Raw genomic sequence first — 22,939 nt, forward strand, 5'->3', positions numbered from 1 at the left:
AATACAAAAAACTAGCCGGGCGAGGTGGCGGGCGCCTGTAGTCCCAGCTACTCGGGAGGCTGAGGTAGGAGAATGGCGTAAACCCGGGAGGCAGAGCTTGCAGTGAGCTGAGATCCGGCCACTGCACTCCAGCCTGGGTGACAGAGCAAGACTCCGTCTCAAAAAAAAAAAAAAAAAAAAAAAAAAAAGAACCTAGGCAACCTCATTGTGCCATTTTTATAATTTGCCTGACACAGACGATCTTATTTCTAGAGGAGTAAGTAGTACCCCTGAATTAGAACACATTGCATTGTGGAAATGTCACAGTTGGAAACATCTTAAGATAGTTTTATCATCTTTCTGGATTTATTAAAAGTAAAATAGCATTTTCTATTTTCATTCTGTTTACTACTGCATCATTAAAAATAATTTGGACAGATAGGGTTTATTTCAATTGAGTTAACTTTATGTAGCTAGCCTGGTTGGATGAGGAAATTATTACCCATAACACATCACCATATAAAATTGTCTTCTGAAATGACAGCACTTTCTTAAATTTTTTTTATATAAGTCTAGAATTTTATAATTTTTTTAGCTAGCTGTAGTATACTGTATTTCCTAATCAGTAGTCTCATTTTAAAAAGTAATCTCTTTAGCATAGAAATTCATATAAGCACAATTTGAAATGCTTTAGCGCCTTAGAAACATACTCTGGCATGTTTTGGTAACACATAGTATTAATATTTGGTGCAACAGCTTGTACTTGGTCCATATTCTGACATTACCATGACTTTAAGAGGTCCCCGCATGCTTATTTCATGATCTTTCTAAACTGAGGTACATCAGCACATTTCCTTGCAACATCCATTCACAAGCAGCACCCTTCCCTCCCCTCATCTGTACACATCAAACCAATTGGCAGAGAGCACATTTCCCCCTGAGCGAGCAGTATTGTGAATTTTATCTTCTCTTCCAGAAATCAGTTCGTCTTCGTTGCAGCAGATGAAATTTCTTGTAACACCTCTGCAGGTAACAAACATTGCTACTTCTTGATGCATCCATCCAAGTCTCAGTATCCTTTTTTTTTTTTTTTTTTTTTTTCCTTCTTCACATGCTGCAGTTGGTCACTCTAGAAAGTTTAAAAAAAGTTCTTGTATCTTTGGAGTACAGCTGAAACCTTGAGGCTCTGCCATGTAAGACATTAGGCATTTTGCTAACTTTGATGTTTTATTTCTGGTTTTAATAATACATGGTCCAGGAAAGTAAGACGATGTTGAATGAATCCACAAGAAAATCTAACAGTATAATCAGTGCTCTTATGGTGAAATACGGAACAGGGAGATTAGGTACACAGATGTATGACTTCCATGTTTTTTGACGTATTATGTCTGGGTTAACAGATTGATGTGTGAATTATTTGGGATCTTTATGGAATATTAGAGGCTGTAAAAGACTGAATCTATAAAGCTAGAGGCATTCGAGAATATAATTATCTCTGTCTTATAAGAAGGGGATCTTCATTCTATTAGCCAAAGATCCTCTATTTCCTTTCTTGTAAAACATCTTTCAAGTAGCAGAACTTAGACCAAGTCTTTTGGTTTTGAAACCAGGACATTGGCAAATGGAAATTGAATAGCTGCATGATGTATCTGTCAAAATAACACCTGTCTTTTTTCTTTCACGTGGTTCAGAACAGTTAAATTTGTACTTTCATTAGTGTGGAATTACATGCCAAGATAGGTGAGTGCCTTAACACTAGATTTTTCCTTTTGTTTTTGTTTTTTTAAGCCTAACCTATGACCAAAACAATCACTACGAAGTCTTGCCAATGCAGTGCTTTCAGCCTGCGAGGGAGGACGTTACAACTTATCACTACATAACTGAGCATCCCATGACCTTCAGACACATACATTAAACTGAATCTTAGAAATAAACACTCATCTGTTACCTCTTATCAATGGTGCAGTAAAGAAAGGGTTATGTACCAATGTTTCACTCCCTATTTACCGCCTTTGATGAGAATAAATGAATGAAAGGAAGCACAGAGAGCTAGGAACATGCACCCAACCATCTCTGTTCTAAAAGGCAGGGTCAGTTTTATTGATATGGTCAGCCTCAGCCTTTATAACGGGTTTAAAGTCTTACCCGGTGAGTTCAAGAGGTATGCATGATGCATGCTGACATTTTAAAGCAATGGTATACTCTGTTTCTATAAAACCCCTTTGATGGGTCCTGCAATTTCCCTCTTAACCCCTAGAATTCATGTCTCTGCTTCTCACTGTGAGAGGTGGCGACATCCTTAACACTTAACTAATGCCCAATGCTAGATGCAATGGTTAATTGAATTACTGGCAGTGGCAGGGGAATGTTCCCGCAATACAACAGTTGTTTAACATTTTCAGAGCCTTAGTGGAATGGAGCATGCAACGAAAAGGGAGACTGCTTGGAATGGGAGGTAGGGGTGGGGAATAATGTTAATTTAAAATGTACATAGGCATCATGTGTAGATGCCTCAGTGCACTAGAGCTTCTGCCTTCTGTTAACCCCTCTGCATGTTCCAGGTTCCAGTATGTTAGGTTATATTTGGACATCTTAGATCAAACATGAAAAAGATATTGATTTTTGCCCCGTGACTTAACAATCCCTGCCTTGTAAGCAAGTGATCCACACACAGTATCTCTAAAAAAGGCAACAGAAAATGAAAGTTTGCCTGAGTGTGGTGTTTCCATCTACCTAATCTAGATGGCTGCTCAGTAAATTCTTAATGAATTGCAATTGATCACCTTTCAGATTGAGATATCCCTGTTCCTTCGATGGTCATTTTAATAATGTTTATGCTTCATAAGGTTCCATTTGAACTCTGAATTTTGAATAAAGCATGAAAAAGGAGACACCCATATCAATCAAATGTCAGATTATCTCCCAGCAAGTTCACTCTCCTCATAGAGCAAATATGAAAAATCATAACGGCTCAGTCAACAAAGGTTGTAACTTGTGGTTTCAATGAAAGCCTTCTAGGGCATGTCCTACACGCTTAAAAAACCTGCTTTGGGAGGCTGAGCTGGGTGGATCATGAGGGTCAGGAGTTCAAGACCAGTCTGGCCAACACAGTAAAACCCCATCTCTACTAAAAATACAAAAATTAGCCGGGTGTGGTGGGGTGTGCCTGTAATCCCAGCTACTCAGGAGGCTGAGGCAGAGAATTGCTTGAACCAGAGAGGCAGAGGTTGCAGTGGAAAGAGATCGTGCCACTGCACTCCAGCCTGGGCGAAAGAGCAAGCCTGTCTAAAAAATAAATTAAATAAAATTTAAAAAAACGGCTGTGCCCATTACCTACATTCTAAACAGCACTACTGTAAATGAGGTCTCACCTCCTTATAAAAACATTTACTAGGGCAGGTTTATTGAATCCTACTATCTACTGGATATCAGAGTTTGACGAAAGACAAGTTCTTTTTTTAAATGGAGAACAAAAAATCAACATGCTTAACATTTCGGTGTGGGGCTTGATGGATGTTATAACTGAAATTTGTATAAAGAGGTGTTATTGTCACATTGATACCCATGGTGGATGGGCTAAGCACAGGCAGTTGTCTGGGGCTTAGGGTGGAGATCATGAGATGAAAATCATTGAGTAGTACAGCAGCATTTCAGGATTTTTTTCTTCCAGTTTTCCAAATAGCGATACCTTTTACATGGGTCTTTTGTTGAGTGCGCCAACATGTCTGGTCTGCTTTTTGTAGCTACATAGAATAGCCATTTTGCATTAACATTTGTGATCTATGAGACTATCATCTTTACAAGGATATTTTCTGACCCAAGGGTTTCAACAATGGTATTTGTTTTGTTTTGGTTGATCCGAAAGAATGTGTGCTCTGTTGGGTATCACTTGGGACTAAGCTTTTAACAGGGTAGGACACCTCCTAATGCATCCAGTTTGCACACTTGAGTAGTTTCTCATTCGGTAATGTCAAGAACTTTTGATGAGTTGGATTCTGCCAGAGATGGCAAAAAGGGGGAAAATGATTTTCCCTTCTTAGACAGGAGGTCTCCCCTCTGTGATTCATTACGACTTTTCCAGGGTAGGCTAGTGATGTAGTAGTTGTAGAAGAAGGATCTGGTATGAGAACAGAGGCTGAAAAACAGGTTACTTGTTTTGATCAGTGACTAGAAATTCATTTTAGTTGATTAATATCTTGAGTCATTGCTGGGTGTCAGGAACTGTTCCAAAGCCCTGGGGACATAGCATTGAGTGAGTCAGAAGCCCTCATCAAAAGACCTTCATTGTATTGGAGAACAGATCCCAAACCATGTATATGAATAAGCAGATAATACACATGCATAGTAAGTTGTGAACTTACTATAATGAATCAAAAAGCAGGGGAGGAGATGGAAAGTAAGGTGCAATGCTATTTTAGACTCAGTGATCAGAGAAGGCCTATCTGAGGGGGTAACATTTGAGCAGGGATCTAAATAAAGCGAAGGTGTGACCCATGAAACATATAGCAGGTGCAAGACCCTGTGGTTGAGGCATACTTGAGGTGTCCAGGAGTAAAACCATCCAGTATGGCCCACGGACGAGTACAGGTGAGTTTTATAGATAACATCTAGGAGGTAGCCAGGGTCAGAGCAAGTTAGGACTTGGAGGTCACAGAAAATTTTGGGGATTCTAAGAGTGATATGGAGGCACTGGAGGGAGGGTTGTAATCTAACTTTAAAGATCACATAGACTTTAGATCAGATCAGGAGACCACAAACTGCAAAAAGAAGAAATAGCACTGAGAGGGGATGGGGGAGGCCCTTACAGCTGTCCAGAGAGGGGTGACAATGGCTTGGGTTAGTGGGGTGGCTGTGGGTGAAAAGTGGTCATGTTTAAGCTGTGTTTTGATGGGAGAACAAACAGGACACGCTGGCAGAGTAAAAGTCTACAAGGTCGAGTCTGTTAAATGTCCACTCCCCCACTCTTGTTCTATAGGACTATCAGTTAATTCCATGGAGCACCAATGCTTTAATCCCTGAGGAAAGCAAACTCTTTATCCCTGGAGTAATAGTCCCTTGTAGGGGCTTTGCTGAATTCTCCAGGGGATAATGGTAACTTACCGTCATTTATTGAGCAAATTATGTGTGCTAGTATGATATAGATACATGCATGGATATGTATAATGCATGTATGTGTATGTATCTACACATATACATGCATGTATAGTTTATCACGGCAGCTCAACCAGGTGTCATGCCCATTTTGGAAAGTGAAAAAACAACATACTCAGGGTTCAGAAACATTTAGTAGCTTGCCCACAGTCACACAGGAGTCCATCTAATGCCAAAACCCTTCCTCAGGGTCACACTGCGTCCACACAGTCCTTTTTCTTTGCCCTTGGAACTTTTGACCTTCTGACTCCAGATGGAATTCCACCTTCCCCAGTATGCTATCTTGCTCTTATAAAACTAGTATTTGTGAGTTGGATGACAAAGTTGTTACTATTTGGAAGAGACCAAAGGGCACTGAATGGTTCTCTAGTTGTTGTTCCACTGGAAGTTTATTTAACTTGGCTTGTCCCCTTCAGGCAGCAGGCATATGTTTAGTTGTGTGTGCTGGGAGTACTGGTGTAGTTGTGGGGATAGAGGTAGCAGATGTCAGGTCAGGAAGCATGTTGTGTATTAAGGGAAGACAGAGTTAAACAGGCCAAGTGTGTTATAGGTTAATTCACCAGACGTCTTTTTGCTGAAAGTTAGTGGCTGAAAATCAATTAACAATATTCTAGTCCCTGAAAACCACCAGACAGGTTGAAGTAGTTGTTTTAGACAGAGTCCAAGTGGAAATCTCCCAGCTATCCCCTACCCCAAATGCCCAAAGGGTGTGTGAGGGACTGTGTGTGTGTGTGTGCGCGCGTGTGTGTATGTATAAAGGGGTAGGTGGAAGCTGGGACTCGCTAGCAGGAAGATATGCCCCCTCCACCATGCCAGGACCCACCACCACGCATTCTCTTAGCAAATCTGGGGACACATTTCCATCTCAGTTCCTGATGAGTATGGGACACAACCATGTGGGGTTAGAATAGGGGTCTGCAAAAAAGTCTTGGCCAAGTGAACACATCTGCAACAGCTGTTGAAACTGTCTTCTGTGGGACAGGTTGTTACCCAGGTTACCAATTAGAAGCAACTTCAGGGGTACAAGGAGGTGTCACCAGCTCCTTTCATTCTTCTATCCCCACTTCTCAACCTATACACACTGGCAGCTGCATTAAAACTTTAGGTAATATTTAATATTTAGAAGAAGTTTCCAAATTGGCCATTCCTCTAATTGATCCTTCAGCAAGTCTCATCTAATTGTCTTTCCTGCATTTTAGTGATTTGATTATTCAGCAAAGTTGTCATGCAGTAAATTGATTTGTGGCTAATTGGTCCATTTCCAATAAAGTGTGATATGTATTATAATACGGGAAGTACAGGGAGCTAAGGGGGCGTATAAGCAAAGGAACTTAGGAAAAATACTCCCACTTATTGAGAACCTTCTGTATATGAGGCATAGTCTCAGGCTTGCTACAGCTACATGCAGTAACAATACCCTATAAAAATAAAGTGTGTTTAATCAATTTATGAAAATTAAAGATGTCTAGATAGTTTGAATTAGCCTAAGTGGGAAAATGCTGAATCCATGCAGAATTTTTAAAAATCGAACAGTGCTTATCAAATTCTAGAGGAATGCATGCAAGTCACCTGGAGAACTTGTTACAAATGCAGAGCCTGTTTTGTCGTCTTCCCCTGCCCCTGGGATTCTGATTCATAGGTCTGGAGAGAGAGCCTGGAAATCTGCATTGTAACAAGTTACCCCTAGATAATTTTAATAGTAAAGACCTCACACCTTGGGAAACACTAACCGATCAATCAGGAACCTTTTGGAGATGGAGTCTTGCATTGTCGCCCAGGCTGGAGTGCAGTGGCGTGATCTTGGCTCACTGCAAGCTCTGCCTCCTGGGTTCACGCCATTCTCCTGACTCAGCCTCCCGAGTAACTGGGACTACAGGTACCTGCCACCATGCCTGGCTAATTTTTTGTATTTTTAGTAGAGACAGGGTTTTACTATGTTAGCCAGGATGGTCTTGATCTCCTGACCTCGTAATCCGCCTGCCTTGGCCTCCCAAAGTGCTGGAATTACAGGTGTGAGCCACCGCGCCCAGCCAAACCTTTTCTTTTTGAGATAGGGTTTGTTATCCAGACTGGAGAGTTCAGCGTCATAGCCTGATCTTAGCTAACTGTAGCCTGGACCTCCTGGGATCAAGCGATCCTCTCACTTCACCCTCCCTAATAGCTGGGACTACAGGCATGTGCTACCTCACCCAGCTAATATCTTAGTTTTTTGAAGAAATGGGGTCTTGCTGTATTACCCAGGCTGATCTCAAACTCCTGGCCTCAAGTCATCCTGCCCCTTTGGCCTTCCAAAGTCCTGTGAGTACAGGCACGGGCCCACCACACCCAGCCAGTTTTTTATTTCAATGGTAAAAAGAGCACACAATAGAACTTGCTAAAGTTGTGTTCACATGTGGCTGTGGAGTCCTTGAAATGTGGCCATTCCACACCAGGATGTGTTGAAGTAAAAAAATGCATGTTGGATTTCCAAAACTTAGTACTAAAATTATGTAAAATATATCATTCATAATTTTGAGTTACACATTGTAGTTATGACAATTTGAATATTCTGGAGAAAATAAAAATGAGTTCACCTTTTACTTTTTAAAACGTGGTTACTGTAAAATTTAAAATGACATGTGCCTCACATGTGTGGCTTTCATTATAATTCTATCAATCCCATTTTAGAACCACATTTCATTTGGCTTAAATGAGTATTAAAAGAGTGTGTGTCCCCAAGAACTGGTCATTTGGAGGTGAGGGATGTTCACAAGGAGTTAAAATGTGGTGACAGATAATCTGAACATTGTCAGTGTCTTGATCTTGTATTTTAAGATTGCCTCCTGGTGATAGGTGGGTTCTGTAGAGGGAAATTCCTTGGAGTTCAGGACCCAGAACCTCCCTCCCTACTTCTCACCCTGCTTGTTTTGTCTCAGATTCTTTGATCTGCTTGCTTTGAGGATGGGAGATGCCAGTACGTAAGACTTTGGATCGTCAACCCAATTCAGGGGTAGCTCTGACACATGTATCCCCCTGGCTTTACCGGGAAGCTCACTGATCCCACATAAAATAGACAAGAGGCAACAGCTGATACTTGTTTGTTCCTTAACTGGTAACCATAACCCTCCTCTCATCCTCACTATAGCCATGTACTCTCAGGATGCACCATTATCATCTCCATTTATAGATGGCATAACTCAGAAGAACTTTGAGATAACTTGGCAAGAAGTAACAGTCAGGGTTTCACTCTAGACATTGTGACTGAGGGATCCCCAGGCTGCTGTTCAACCCTGCTTCATGGCAGGGTATTGAAAATCTCATGAGGGATACAACTTGTTATTCCTCCTGTGTGGTAACATGTAGCTGGGGTGCCATGGTGATTTCAAAGGACAGTAACAATTCTGAGTGATTTTGGTAGAGCAAGAGTAGCCACAGAGAAAGGAGAAATGAAATTTCTGAGAGAAGGATGGCCTTGAGCTCAGCATTAAAGACAATGTGCCTACAGCTCCTTTATTAAAGGAGGTATTCTAGGGCAGGATAATTTCATCACCAAAGGTGGGACTTACTGTGTCTTTTCTACTGCGAGAGTAGCTGCTATTCTACTTTCCTCAAATCTGCTGTTGGGATTCAGAATATGAAGAGGTTTTGAACAGCATTGGTGGGGTAAAGAAAGGATGATGTGATCTGATTTGCTATGGGTAAATGGTCTGAGTCTTTTAGATGTCATAGTGTTGGATTGTGTATGCACTGTATGCATAGTTCTGATGATGTATGACATGTATCAGTGGGCAAAAGCAAATTGTGGCTTCCCGTGTAGGGTCTGAAGAGCTCAGATGTGTTCCCTCCTACTTCTCAGGGGAGGCAGGGAAATCACGAGGCTGAAAAATGTGCTAAGTGATTTCTGAAGAAGATAAGCACTTTAAAAACAAGGTAAGGAAGATAGCAGCAATGAAACTCTGCTCCAAGATGACTACATCACTACAAATGTGTAACTGACATACATCGGAGCCACGTAGAGATGACTCCTTATCTTGGAGCATTTCTTCCACTTCTGCTTGTATCATTTTTGGATATTTTGCTGCATTTTTAGTCATTTTCTAGATCGGAGTCCACCAGCTGGACACACAGCAGGAGGTGAGCAGTGCTTCCTGTGTGTTTACAGCCGCTCCCCCTCAGTCACATTACTGCCCGAGCTCCACCTGCTCTCATGGGAGCACAAACCCTACTGTAAACTGTGCATGTGAAGCATCTAGCTTGCACACTAGTTTTGAGACTCTAATGCCTGATTATCTGGAGTGGAAGTTTTTTCCTGAAACGACTCCCTACCTCCCCGGTCTGTGGAAAAACTGTCTTCCACAAAACTGGTCCCTGGTGCCAAGAAGGCCAAGGACTGGTCCCTGGTGCCAAGAAGGCCAAGGACTGGTCCCTGGTGCCAAGAAGGCCAAGGACTGGTCCCTGGTGCCAAGAAGGCCTCTAGGTGTTTAGGGACTGGTTTAGTTCATCTAAGTATCTTGAGAAGCTTTGAGGATAAGTGGGCTTTGGTTACCTCCATGGTCAATAAATGTGTAAGTCATTGCTCAAATTAAAACTAGGAGAAAGCTGCAGTAACCACAGGAGTACTCCCTTCATGAACACATTCACTAAGTTCACTAAATGACCAACAGAGCAAGTGTAGAACTCAGTTGCTCCTGTTCACTTTCACTCTACAAGGGTCATTTCCTAGACAAACCGTTACTTTCCGAATTTTCTAATACATCCAAGTAGTTATTCTTCATGCCTTCAGGAGGGTTTTTCCCTGTTGCAGCAAACCAGGGTGCATGGCCTGAGGTTCTGGAAACTCAAATTTTCCTGTGGGGCAGAGGCGGGCTGGTTGGCACCTGTTGTCTCTCCATGTATCTGCATAGCGGACTGAGTAACTTGTCCTTTCCTTGAATGGCTCTCCTGGAAGATTAGCCCAAAATCTTGGCCATTATTACTCCCACATCTTCTCAAATGGATGCACACTGGGATTAGCTCAGAACTTAAAACCTGAAATTTGTGGAATTCTGGGATTTGAAAATGGAGATTTTGGTTGTCTGGTAAATACTTATTGGCACAAAGGTGAGAGACTGATCATTTCAGATATATTGAGGTGTCCTAAGCTCAGAATTTTTGGAAGACCTTCTGTGAGGGTCCATATTCTGCGCTACATTTCTTTATCCTCTGAAGTAAGCTTCTGTCTCCATTCTGACCCCACAGAATCCCCACAAGCTGAGGGGACATGTCAGTCTGCAGTTGCAGAATTGCCAAGAGATTTGTCAGAAGCCTTCAGCCTCTTTCAGTAGGACTGTGAGATCTTATTCTGCTGTTTTGCTGCATTTTCATTTAGTGACGAGTATAGGATATCGAGTTGGAAAACAAATGCCCATAACATTTTATGATTGACAATGGATTGATTTGTAGTTGGATGAGGGAAGGAAGTAAAGCAGTAGCTGGGGCAGTGCTACAGAACTCAGAAGCCACGTGCCCTCCCCTCTGGTCTTGTTCTTTTCCTGGCCGATATTGGCTGTGACTCCTTTCCAGCCCTTGAGAATTGCTGAAAGCCGAGCATTTTGTCCAAACGCAGAACACTTGGTCTGGAATGTGTGTTCCAGATGCAGTTCCTGCGGATGGAGAAAAGCAACAACTCATTGGTAATGATACCAGCAACAGTGCAAACCAAAGGATTGTCTAACACATCATTTATTTTTCATTTGGAAAAGTCCGCAAAGCCTAAAAATGAGGGCAATGAAATAGGATGAATATCTAAGTGGGATAAGAATCACTTCTTCCTGGGTAAAGGTTACCTTCTGATGTCCCCCTTCTTACCTGGTGCCCCAGAGCACCCCACCTAGTGGGATAGACACCAGAACTAGTCAGTGGGCCTTGTTGAGGCTCAGATCTCATTTGACCCTATACAGGAAAGTGAAAGAACATCCCTTTAGCTAGACCATGGCTCTCTGAAGAGCATGCTTTTAGAACCATTGAACCATGGTTGGTGCCCTGTTGGTATGCTGTATGGTAAGTGTGTGACTTGCATGGATTCATTTGCCCAAATACTTAAGACTATGTCTTAGATGTAAGGAGGGAGAATCTGTAGTCCCTAACTGCATTGCAGAGACCAGGGCCATTCATTGATTCCTGGTGAGGCATCCCATTTTGAATGCATCCTCTGTAGCCCTTCTCTGTGTTGGAAAGGGTACAAGCCCATGCACATTCTTGCTGCAATTTGGCTGTTTAGGATGTCTTTGCTAACCTTTTGAACTCTATCTGAGGACTGAACAGATTTCACTCATCTTTCTGCTCCACGGGATTCACCTAGCTATCTCTGGGTTGGGAAGCATGGGAAGATGATACTAATGGAAGAATGAAAGTTCCCAGGGCATAAATGCTCCTCATCAAAATAGGGAGTAAAATATAGTGAAATTAGTATTCTTACTGTAGCCCTATAAGAAAATTGTGTTAAAACCCTTGTGTGGAGTGCCAACATGGGCCCACTGTATTTCGTTAGCATCCAGCTTGTTTCAACTACATGTACATAGTACTTCTAACATGTCTCAGTAGAGTTAATAAAGCACTTTAACATGGGTTCATATTCCCATGCAAGAGGCTGCATCCTTATTCATTTTGCTCCAACACGACCTTAAGTGCAAGTAAGTGTATCTATTTAAACGACATCTGTAACTCATAAATTAGATGTTGACTCCAAAAGGATCTGTAATTTGATTGGTAGAGTTGCATGTGATTATATTAGAATAGAATCTTTCACTTGCCTCTGCAGACCAAAAGTTTGGGCAAAGAGGGAGAAATTGGTTTGTGAAATACAATCTAAAAAGCTGTGTATGATGATCTCCTGTAGCTGTAGGTGGCTTAAAATCTACCTGGTTTTCTTGAATGCACCTTGAATTAGGCAGGGCTCAGAAAATTACTACTTTACAAATGAGGAAGGTGAAGGCTCAGAGAGCATGCTCTGTCAAGTCATGAGAACAAGGACATCATCAAAGCAGAACTCAAACCTGGATCTTCTTGCCCCAAGTACTGAATCCGCAAGGTCTCGGGTTGCTTTCCAGTTTTAACTTGTTGCAAAAGGTCAAAAAGATGAGGTCTCATGATAGTTGCAATCTGTGGTGAGTTTGCCAGGAAAGTAGTCCTCTATGATATCTTTGTTTCGTTTTTCCCCAGAGGCTTTTGATGAGTTTTAGGGCAACTTGGCCAGTGTTTTGCAAACTCACAGAAGCAATGTAAAAAAAAGTATACACTATTTCTAGAAGTCCCCAGAAACTTTTCTTCTGTCTTGAAGGGTTCTGAATGTGTCATGGAGCAGCTGACCCAGAATCTTCAAAAAGCATATCTGAAAGACTATACTGATAGATTCTACTAGTGGGATCGTAATTACTGGCATGAGTATCTCCCAGGCCCCATTTCCCTCTTTACTCCTTCGTCTGGCTGCCTCCTCTCCTGCGGTACCATTGGTCTGCCCCTCTCTACCTGCACTGTGGGAAGGGCTGTGCTAGACACTGGGAATGTAAAGGCAGACAAAATAGACACTGCCCCAGCCTGCATGGAGCTCTTATTCCAGGAGGGTGAAAGGTAAATGATCAGGTGGGGTAGGAATAAGATTCGAGTTGCTATATGACATGAAGGGGTAGGGATGAAGTTGGAAAGTACCCTTAAAGAGCAGTCAGGCTGGGTGCGGTAGCTCACGTCTGTAATCCTAGCACTTTGGGAGGCCGAGGTGGGCAAATCATTTGAGGTTAGGAGTTCAAGACCAGCCTGGCCAACATGGCGAAACACTGTTCTCTACTAAAAAAAATAAAAATTAGCCAGGCATGGTGGTGGGTGCCTTCAATCCCAGCTACTAGGGAGGTTGAGGCAGGAGAATTGTTTGAACCTGGGAGACAGAGGTTAGAGTGAGCTGAGATCATGCCACTGCAATCCAGCCTGGGGAACGGAGCAAGACTCTGACTCAAAAAAAAAAAAAAAAAAAAAAAAAAAAAAAAAGGCAGTCAGAGAGCCAGAGAAGGAAGCATCTCTTTCTCTCTAGGGAAGAGACATTTGATTTGAAACATAAAAGCTGAAAGTCAGGTGGAGGGTGAGCAAGTGCCAAGACTAAGCAGAGAATGGATTTGCATGTGTAAAGGAACAATTAAAGCCTGTGTGGGCCAAGTGCAGTGGCTCACGCCTGTAATCCCAGCACTTTGGGAGGCTGAGGCAGGCAGATCACTAGGTCAGGAAATTGAGATCATCCTGGCTAACATGGTGAAACTCCGTATCTATTAAAAATACAAAAAATATTAGCCAGGCTTGGTGTCAAGTGCCTGTTGTCCCAGCTACTCAGGAGGCTGAAGGCAGCAGAATAGTGTAAACCCGGGAGGTGTAGCTTGCAGTGAATGGAGATTGCACCACTGCACTCCAGCCTGGGCAACAGAGGAAGACTCTGTCTCAAAAAAAGAAAAAAAAAAAAAATCCTGTGTGCCTGGAGCACAGTAACCAAGGGCCACGGGAAGGAAGATGAAGATTGAAAGAGGGGCAGAAGGCAGCTTATGAAAGTTTGGATTTTATTCTAAGATCAATGGAAAACCATTGAAGGGTTTTAAGCAGGGAGTGATAGGATTTAGATGTATATAAATTTATACTTAAGTGGATAGATGGACTTGAGAGATTTGATACATATAAATAGCTGCTGGTTTGAAGGAGCAAGGGTTGAACAAAGAAGATTTCAGGCTGTTGAGTTGGTTTTGATGAACTACTAGTGGTTTATATTAGTGTAGTCATGTGCGTGAAGTGGACACATTTAAGATTTCTTCTGAAATTACTGATGAATGGAAAGTGGGGACATGGAGATCATGATCTGACTGCACTACTGCCCACTTTGGCCAGGGATGCATGGTATGGAGGATGACCATATTGCAGGTCTTGTCTTAACATGGCGACCGTAAGACATCTTCCCATCATTCCTGCAGATGTCCTAGGCATTGCCTTGCTCTGTCTCCGGGCTGTGCTTAGCCAGCTCTGCGTGTATCACATTGCTGACGTGCTTGGCATATCTCCTGCAAACGTAGCACTCAAGTCCACATCTTCGCTAATAACCTTGTGTCTAAATTGTAGTGTCACACAAGGGCGTGTTTAGAAATTAGCATTTGAAAAGGAGCCTCCTTGCTTTCAGTTTGAGCTGACATGGTCTCTTTTCCTCTATGGAAATGAAATTTATTAATCATAATAAAACCATTGGATTCTGAAGGTAGAGGTCACCCTGAGGAGAAAAGCAGCCAGCTCATTTCTGAGGAATAGTTCAGTGCTGCTGTATTTTCCTTCTGCCTTGGAAGAGAATACTGCCAAATTGTTACCTTGGGTTTTCCACAAAGCTTGAAACTATGCCAAGTGTTATAGAATTTACCATTAAAGTATGCAGTAGTAAAAAGGTGGGAGCTACACTTTTATTCAATACATTCTAACTGCCCATATAGTGTCTCCCTAGAAGAGGAAATTATTGCCACAGTAAAACTATTTCCCCAATTTTTAAAATGAAATATCTGAATTTGCATCTTTTCACATGTTTTGAAGTAACACCATGCCACAACATCACTTAACAAAGTCTCAAAGATTTCAGTTTGCCTTTGCAGTTTATATTCTATTTATGAAACAGCTTTGCCAAATGAAAGTGCATTATTCACCTCGGAAGAGAGGCATCCCTTCATGTCATTGTTTGAGGATCAGGAGAATCCTGTTGACGCTGAAAGCCTCATCTAGATTATTTGCACACTCAGTGCCCTTTGACAGTTGGAACATGATCAATGCAAACCTGGTATAATTGTTTTATTCCACCTAGGGTCTAACTTGGCGTCTGAGAAGGACCATCATCCCGTTTCCTTTACCTTCCCAGACTCCACAGTGTGAGGGGTCAAGCATGTATTGGATTGGTGTGACTTATCTACCAACTGTGAGAAAGATTGGAAGGAAAATGGGCGAAAACAGGAAAGGAGAGGGAAAAAGTACATGCAAATTGGACTCTAAGGGATGGGAGATGAGTTTAAGGTTGATAATGCAGACAGACTCATTTCTTCCAGCCTTGTTCCTTCATTCAGGAGATGGTCAAAAGAATCAAAAAACCTTGTAGATCCCACTGAGTGACTGATGCATTTGTCCCGAGCTGCTGTGAATGTTGGTTGCCAACAGATACAGCTGCTCCCTTCTCCAGAAAATTGTGCTACGTCAGAGGAAGCCACTTTAACTCAGTGGTGCATCAAACTCAGTGGTGCATCACTCCCTCCTCAGGAAAGCCCACAGCTAATGCTTAAAACGTACGTGGGCATTAAAAAGCCAACCCACTTGCCTCCAGGTGGAACCAGATGCAGCATGTAACTCACAGGATCAGGTGGCAGATATTGTTCATCTCAGACCTTGCTTTTTTCCCTTGCTCTGACCTACTTGTCCCTCTCTTCCTCTTAAGGGTACCCCCTTCAATAAGTCACTTGCACAGGAATCTTTATTCCAGAATCAGCTTTCAAGGAATGGACCCTCAGCTTCAGTCAGTATTAAAATAGCACCATTTATGCGGCAGGGCAAACAAGTATGGGCAGAGGATACGGTGGACCAAGCATGCAAGTTGCCTTGGTAGGGAGTAGGATGGTAGAGACAGAAAAACACAAAGATGAATAAATGTCATAAAGATTTGTTGTTTCAAATGCCTCTCCCTTCCCAAAACCTGGCCATCGATGAATGAGACTGAAGTTCTGAAATAATAGGATTAAAACCCAATCAGTCTGATTGAACGGGAATGGGGGTCCCACAGACCCTTCAAGGGTGCTTCCATTCAAATACACTTGTTCATTTCCATTCTAAGATGCTGGACACTAACTTTAGACAGGTTCACTTCACCCTTTCCTATTCACCCTATTTCACTTGAATGGTGACAGTTGTATCAGGGGAAAAAGGCACTCTTGAGAATAAACATTCCACCCTCCATGGGTGCTGGGCTTAATACTTCAAGTTGTTTCTTTCTTGCCTACCTCGATCTCTAAGGCAGTTACTTCAGCAGTGTAGAAACAATGTTATGTGGGGAGGCAGGGAAAATTATCATGTATATGTACGTGTGTATGCATATATATTTATCTGTTAAACATAGCAATATGATCAGCCATGTGAAATGCACAAAAAATGCATTGTACACAGATGAACTATTACATGGCAAAGTAGATTTTGTTTCTTACTCCAAGATGAGTAGGACACCCCCTCTATAACTGTCTTGGTATTTTGGATTTTATGATTGTTATTTTGTAATTGTATACTATGGATCACTCTTCACCTCTTTTCCTTTCAGTTACGGACGAGTTTATGCTGCCGACCCCTACCACCACGCACTTGCTCCAGCCCCCACCTACGGCGTTGGTGCCATGGTGAGTACCAGTTTCTCCTTGTCCTCAACTTCTTCCTGCCTCCCCCTTCCCTTCCCCCAGCTGGGACCTCAGTACGGGTTGACGTCCTCTCACTTCCCCTTAATTGAATTTGTCTCTTGTGCTAACAGCAGCTAAAATGGCACATTAATCCTCCCAGTAAACTTGATAAATGTCTTAATTTCTTGGCAATGTAGTGCATGTAAGTTATTATATTTCTAATTTTGCAAGTCTCACCTAGCGGAGCACTTACCTTAATGGAATAATTAGTCATTTTGATAATTAAATCCATCACTAACAGAATGCAGTGTCAATGCAGAACTTTTTTTTTCTTTTTTCCTCCCTTGCTGCTCATTCACATAGCCCCAAGGTTCCAGCCCCAGCACAGACTTCAGAGGAGCTAAGCTGCACACTTCCAGGCCTCTGCTGTCAGGCAGCTGAGAATCTGACTGCCTCTCCTCCCCTATTACAATTCATGTTTAAAGTCATAGTCGCCCAGGAAAGAAAATAGAGAGGGGCACACTTTGTGTACCTAGTACATAAGAAAGTAGAAGGAATCAGCTGGGTCTGGGGGTTGTCTTTTGTTTTGGGGCAGGTCTGGGTTTTTGTTTTGGGAGCGGGTGGGGGGAGGGTAAAAAAAGGGTAGGTAAGGGTGGGGTGAACTTGCCTGTACTTGTTCAAACTTCTATGCACTGAAACTCTTGAGTACAGTAAGACGTGCCCATCACGTGAGAGCATATGCAATCATTACAAAGCTTTGGCATGCAGTTTTCTGCTCGGATCAAGAATATCAGTCCTTATCCTAAAAATGAATCTCCGTAGGCATTCATTTGAATTGCCAATACTTACAGAAAAAGGAAATCGTTAAGTGCCACCTTGTAGCCATTAAAGCCATGGCCAGACACTTCACTGATGCTCAGTCGTAGAAATTCAGCCATGATCTGGAAACATTGTTTTGCACAAGCTTAATTACATCAAGCAATTCATGTGTACAACTTCCCTTCTCAAGATCAGATTCTATACAGCTTGCAGAGCCAAGTCAAGTAAGAAGTAGATTCAGATTTTCATCCCAATTCTGCATTCAACAACTCTGCTTCAACACCTCGTCCACTTGAGGAGTGTGTTGGCGAGTTGAATTACATTCAGTAAATTGTTCAAATTCAACCTCAAGTGTAGATTATTCTGTTCCCTTGGGGAAGCTTAATCCAGTCCAATAAAAAAATGAGACAGTGAAAATCCTTCAGTTGTCCAGCTTATAAGAGTCCTTTTAGCTAAGAGGACTGGGCTGAAAGAATTTGGTTTTACAGGGAATTTCTTTAGGAGGAGCTATTGGGGAGGGTCAAGAATGGCCCTATCTTTAGTTCTCCAAGAATGACCCGGGATGGGTAGGGGGTGCCTCCATTTCGGTTGGTTTTGAGTGTCTATTTTTCACATTAGTCTTTTTGATGATCCACATGTTGCAAAAGGAAAATGTAAAAAACACACCCCTCAAATTGCTTTGTTTCAGAATGCTTTTGCACCTTTGACTGATGCCAAGACTAGGAGCCATGCTGATGATGTGGGTCTCGTTCTTTCTTCATTGCAGGCTAGTATATACCGAGGGGGATACAACCGTTTTGCTCCATACTAAATGACAAAACCATAAAAACCTTCCAATGTGGGGAGAAAGGAAGCTTTCCGAGGCCTGAGTATTGCAATACATGCAGTAGTACATCATTTTAGCAACTCTAAAAAAAAAAAAATACCAATAAAAAGGAAAAAAATTACATTTTTTATCTTATACCTCAGATATTTTGTTCTGTGTATTTTAATATTGTGGGTCTTTAATTTCTGAAGGTTCCGTAGTTTGGTTGCTGGCTGTAGGAGTTTTTGTGGTTGATCTAGACAGACGCTAGATATGAATAAAAACTGGTTTAGGGCCATATCCAGAGTGCTATATTATGTAAATGAATTATATATGCTGAATATTAAGCTAACTGGGGTTATCAGCTGTTTGGGAAGAGTGTAAGTGACTACAGTAGTCATTTTTTTCTGCATCTGCATTATTTTATTTTGTGAAAGGGGAGGTTGGGAGGGGCTTAGGGGATTGGAACTGGGGTTTGGCTGAAAGACAAAAAAATATATAACTGATGAATCTAAACGACCCACTGCACCAACAATCATTTATCAATGGTTCTAAGTTACTCATTGCCAGTTCAAGCCAAAGGTTATGTTGTTAAGGGGGTGCTTCTAGTAGCACTTGTGCATCTGAGTTGAATGAAGCTGTGCAAAAACCCACCCTTTAAACCATTCCACCCGGCAGTATTCAGCTTCTTAACCAGTCGCTATTTAGGGGGAAAAAAAAAAACCCCGCTAGTTAGGCCATCAACAAACATTCTTTTTATATTTCTTCCAGTATAATAAATTATTGATATCATTGCTGACTTTTATATTATGGGAGGGAAAAAATAACATTAATAAAAAGGTGATAAAAAGCACTGTTTCTATTTTTTTCTTTTTTTCCAAAAAAGAAAGTAATAACTTAAATTCTTTGTACCACTTAAAAAATGTATAAAATTTACATCTGTGCAGTGGAGTTGTTAAGTTCTAGAAACAGTCTATGAAGCTTTAGTTTTAGCCTAGTAGAACAACTGTTAGAGACAGACGTATAATTTTTATGGAATTACATGATAATCATATTCGGATTTATAGAAGCATTTTACAAGTATTGCAATCATTGAGTAGAGATAATCATGGTATTTTCATCAGCTTGGTACTTTTTGAAACGTGACTGCGTTGTGTGAGCAATCTGCAATTTTTCAGTCCGTGAGATCCTGCCCTTCCACCTCTTTCCCATACCCAAGGATTATCTCAAAATGATCTCTTTAGTTCTATCTCCATGGCCCAGGACACTTGTCAGAAGGATGCAAAAAACAAAAACAACAAAGTAGATCCATCCTCTTCATCCCAAAAGAACAAAGTCTCCCCCCCCCCCCCTTTCTTGGATGCAGGGCCAGAGTGACACAGCTGAAAAATTGCAGTTTGTCTGTACTTCTGTTTGAACTTTCCACGTTGTCCTGTTTACAAGTTAACCTAAGTTGGGGTATCTGTCACGGGTCTTCCTGTTTTTGTATTTAAATGGAAACAGCAGCAGGCTGTCCCTGAGTAGTTTTGCTGCCATAGGTTAAGTCCTCATGTGTACAGTGCAGGCCCTGTGGCACGCACTTCAGTAAGTTATCAACTCACCGCTGTGAACCTGCCAATCCGCTGTAACAACTCTGCTTTAAAACAAAACCAAACAAAACTTTAAAAAAAAAAGTGTGATCCAGCTTTCTCTTGCCATCCTATGTGCATGCCGTAAGATCAGTTGGATATTAAACCATCAATAAAGTTTCACAAGATTTGAAAACAAAGTTTCTGTAGCTTCCATATCTAAGACAGATAGTGATCTTGAAAAGAGAAAAGGGGGAGGGGGGAGAAGGTTTGTCAGCCAAAAGCATATGAAGTGTTCTTTTCACCACACTTCTTTGGGTGGGTGAGGGGAGGGGCAAGGGGGTGTTTTATAGCATCACTGAGACATTCTCATTCCCCCACCTGGAAAATAGTGTTATGGCAATGGGTGCCTCACTGATGTTCTTAAAGGAAACGAGTTATTAAAATACGATGGCATCCTCCGGAAGGAAAGAAAGAGTAGGAGCAGGGGGGCTATGGAGAATAAATTTCTCCCAATTGCCTCAGATTTCAAAATCCAGAATTTGTATTGTGTTTCGAATCACAAACATAGAATTCTTACTGTGTTGGTTGAAGTAAAATTCATTTGCGGTTTTGATTTTCATCAATGAGCTGTACTTTCCCCCATGACTGTATGTAGTTTTAATAAAATCATTTAGAGTAAGTGGGTGCCAACTGATGTTGCAGAATCTTTTGTCTAGGCACTCCAAGATGCCAATAAGTCATTTTAAAAATGTATGTCAGAAATGTAAACAAACATTTTGGATTTTTTTTAAACAGTATTTATTTGGAATGTTTTCATTTATCTAAATAACTATTGCTATTATGAATTATGGAAAATTACTATTATGTGTGGCATATAGTGACTTCTTAACACACACATCACGCAATCTGCAAACCCAGAAAATGTGTATATCTGTCTTTAGAAATTAGTGTTTATATCACTTACAGTGGTTTGTGAATAAAGAAAACTGGTTTGTAATATCAAAAAAATAAAAGCTTAGTCTGAAAAGGTACAAGTTGGTGTTCTGAGTTTTTTGGCTACCATGGGTTTTCTCAGTGGGTGGATTTGTTGTCCACAGGTGTGACTGCACTTGGGCCCACCCGGAGATGGGGTTGGGGGGGTGGGTATTGCTCAAGTGAGCAGCAGGCTGCCCTGGCCACCAGTAGACCAGATGCCTCTGGCAAGTGCCCTGGTTTTCTGGTTCAAAGTGCTTCCCCTTCCTCACCCATTTTTCCAAAGAAGTCAGTGGAACTCACCTTAGCTGTTTAAGAAACTGAACTAAGCTTAGCCGTCTCCCAGCATGGAAGTGTCAGTCTTCGGTTTAAAACAAAATAACATCACTCATCTCAAATATGTTCGAGCTATTAACGAGTTTTTGGGAGACCTTGGATAAGATGAAAAAAATATAGCAAGTGATAGAGTTCACATACATTGAGTGCCCATTAGGAGCCAAAAGTCGTGTGTTCTTTATTTAAAAATCTTATCAGAGTTGAACTGTCCACCCCATGTAGTTACTTAGTATCTTAATCCTCTCATTTTATCTTAATATTCTTAATAAGGTGGTAAGACAAAGGTTTTTAAAATGTGCGTTCTAGAAACATTGAGTGTACACCCTGATTCTGTCACTTGCTGGTGGCAATCCAGGATGAATTAAACCAACGCACTGTGCCTCAGTTTCCTCACCTACACCTCAGGATGATAACTGCACTGAGCTAATATTGTTATGCAGAAGAAAGCAATCTCTGAAGTGCTTGCAGCAGTACTTCAACTGTACGCTATTATCCACAGGTGAAGTAAACAGATTAAATTCTCCAAGGTCACACAGCAAGCAGGTGCTCACCCTAGGATTCCAGAATGTACACCCTTAACTGACAAGGCATGTTCTCACCTGACCAATGAGAACTTTATGCATGAGTTTAACCCTGTGTGCCACCTGCAGGCTCTTTGTTCTCCATTCTTCCACACTCCAGATTGTCTTAACAGCATACATCTTATTTCAGTATAAGTAATCATCCCTTTTCTGTAAACTCCTTATATATGAAGATCATGCAGGTTATCAACTTGTATTGGCCTATGTCAATTGATCCTTCAGGATAGTATTACCCTTATTTTATGAGGACAGGAAGGATCCGATAGGTTGTGTGATTTGCCCAAAGCTGTATCTAACGAGTGTTGAAAGAGCACAACATCAACTGTCTGACCCCGAAGTCTATGCCCACTTTATTATCCATGGTGATGGTGGTAATGGTGGTGGTGATGTTAACCTTGGGATGCTTGTGCTCTCCTTACACAATATGTGTGGATATCCTAATTAAAACAAGTCACTAGCTTTATCCTCACAGGGAGGGAGATAAGGGTTTCCTAAAATACTGGTTTATACCTGAGCGCTTCCCCCACTAAATAGGAGGATATAAGAGATGATGACAGATACAGTTTACATTAGAATCTCCCAAAGCAGGCTCTTATCCAAAATAGAGATAAGCATGTAAGTTTTATGTGAAATTTAAGAACTGATGGCAGAAGCGAACGAGTTTAAGAGACCTGGCCAGTGGATGCAGATTCTTGCCATCCCACTCCTGTCCTCCTCCCCCCTAGAGTGTGGGCAGAGGTGAGAAAATAAGCCCAAAGGAAGCCCATATGCCATGCATATGCTTCGTGCAGAAATAGAGGCTGGCTGGCATTTTCTATGGACAGTGCCTGAGGGGTAGCCACTGCTTCATCCCACTGGCTTTTTCTTTTTTGAGGTGGAGTCTCACTCTGTCACCGAGGCTGGAGTGCAGTGGCATGATCTCAGCCCACTGCTACCTCTGCCTTCCAGGTTCAAGTGATTCTCCTGCCTCAGCCCCACTAGTAGCTGGGACTACAGGCAGTTGCTACCACATCCAGCTACTTTTTTTGCATTTTTAGTAGAGATACGGTTTCACCATGTTGGCCAGCCTGGTTCTCAAACTCCTGGCCTCAGGTAATCCACCCACCTTAGCCTCCCAAAGTGCTGGGATGACAGGCACGAGCCACCGTGCCTGGCCAGCTATGTATTTCTTAAAGCAAGATGTTGAACAGTAAAATCTTCTCCATCTTAACAAAAATATTACAGATACAGTTCAGTTAGTTTGGACCACTATCTAAATTCCCACTCAACATCCTGACAAGTTTTACTACTTATGTCTTTTGAAGCCTCTTTCTACTTCCTGGGAAGTAGCCATTT

General features: G+C 41.8%; 1 protein-coding gene across 1 annotated transcript in view; it reads left to right on the plus strand.

Annotated features, from left to right (window-relative positions):
* The window catches only part of LOC105467818 (RNA binding fox-1 homolog 1), a 2,482,591-nt gene extending 2,461,842 nt beyond the window's left edge, over positions 1–20,749 (plus strand). The window contains 3 exon segments of the mRNA XM_071083652.1: positions 956–1,008; positions 16,448–16,523; positions 16,884–20,749. Of these exon segments, the coding sequence (XP_070939753.1) occupies positions 956–1,008; positions 16,448–16,523; positions 16,884–17,031 (277 nt within the window). The 3' untranslated portion in view covers positions 17,032–20,749.
* The last annotated feature ends 2,190 nt before the right edge of the window (positions 20,750–22,939 follow it).

This window comes from Macaca nemestrina, chromosome 18 (genome assembly GCF_043159975.1).
Source record: "Macaca nemestrina isolate mMacNem1 chromosome 18, mMacNem.hap1, whole genome shotgun sequence".
NCBI lineage: Eukaryota > Metazoa > Chordata > Mammalia > Primates > Cercopithecidae > Macaca > Macaca nemestrina.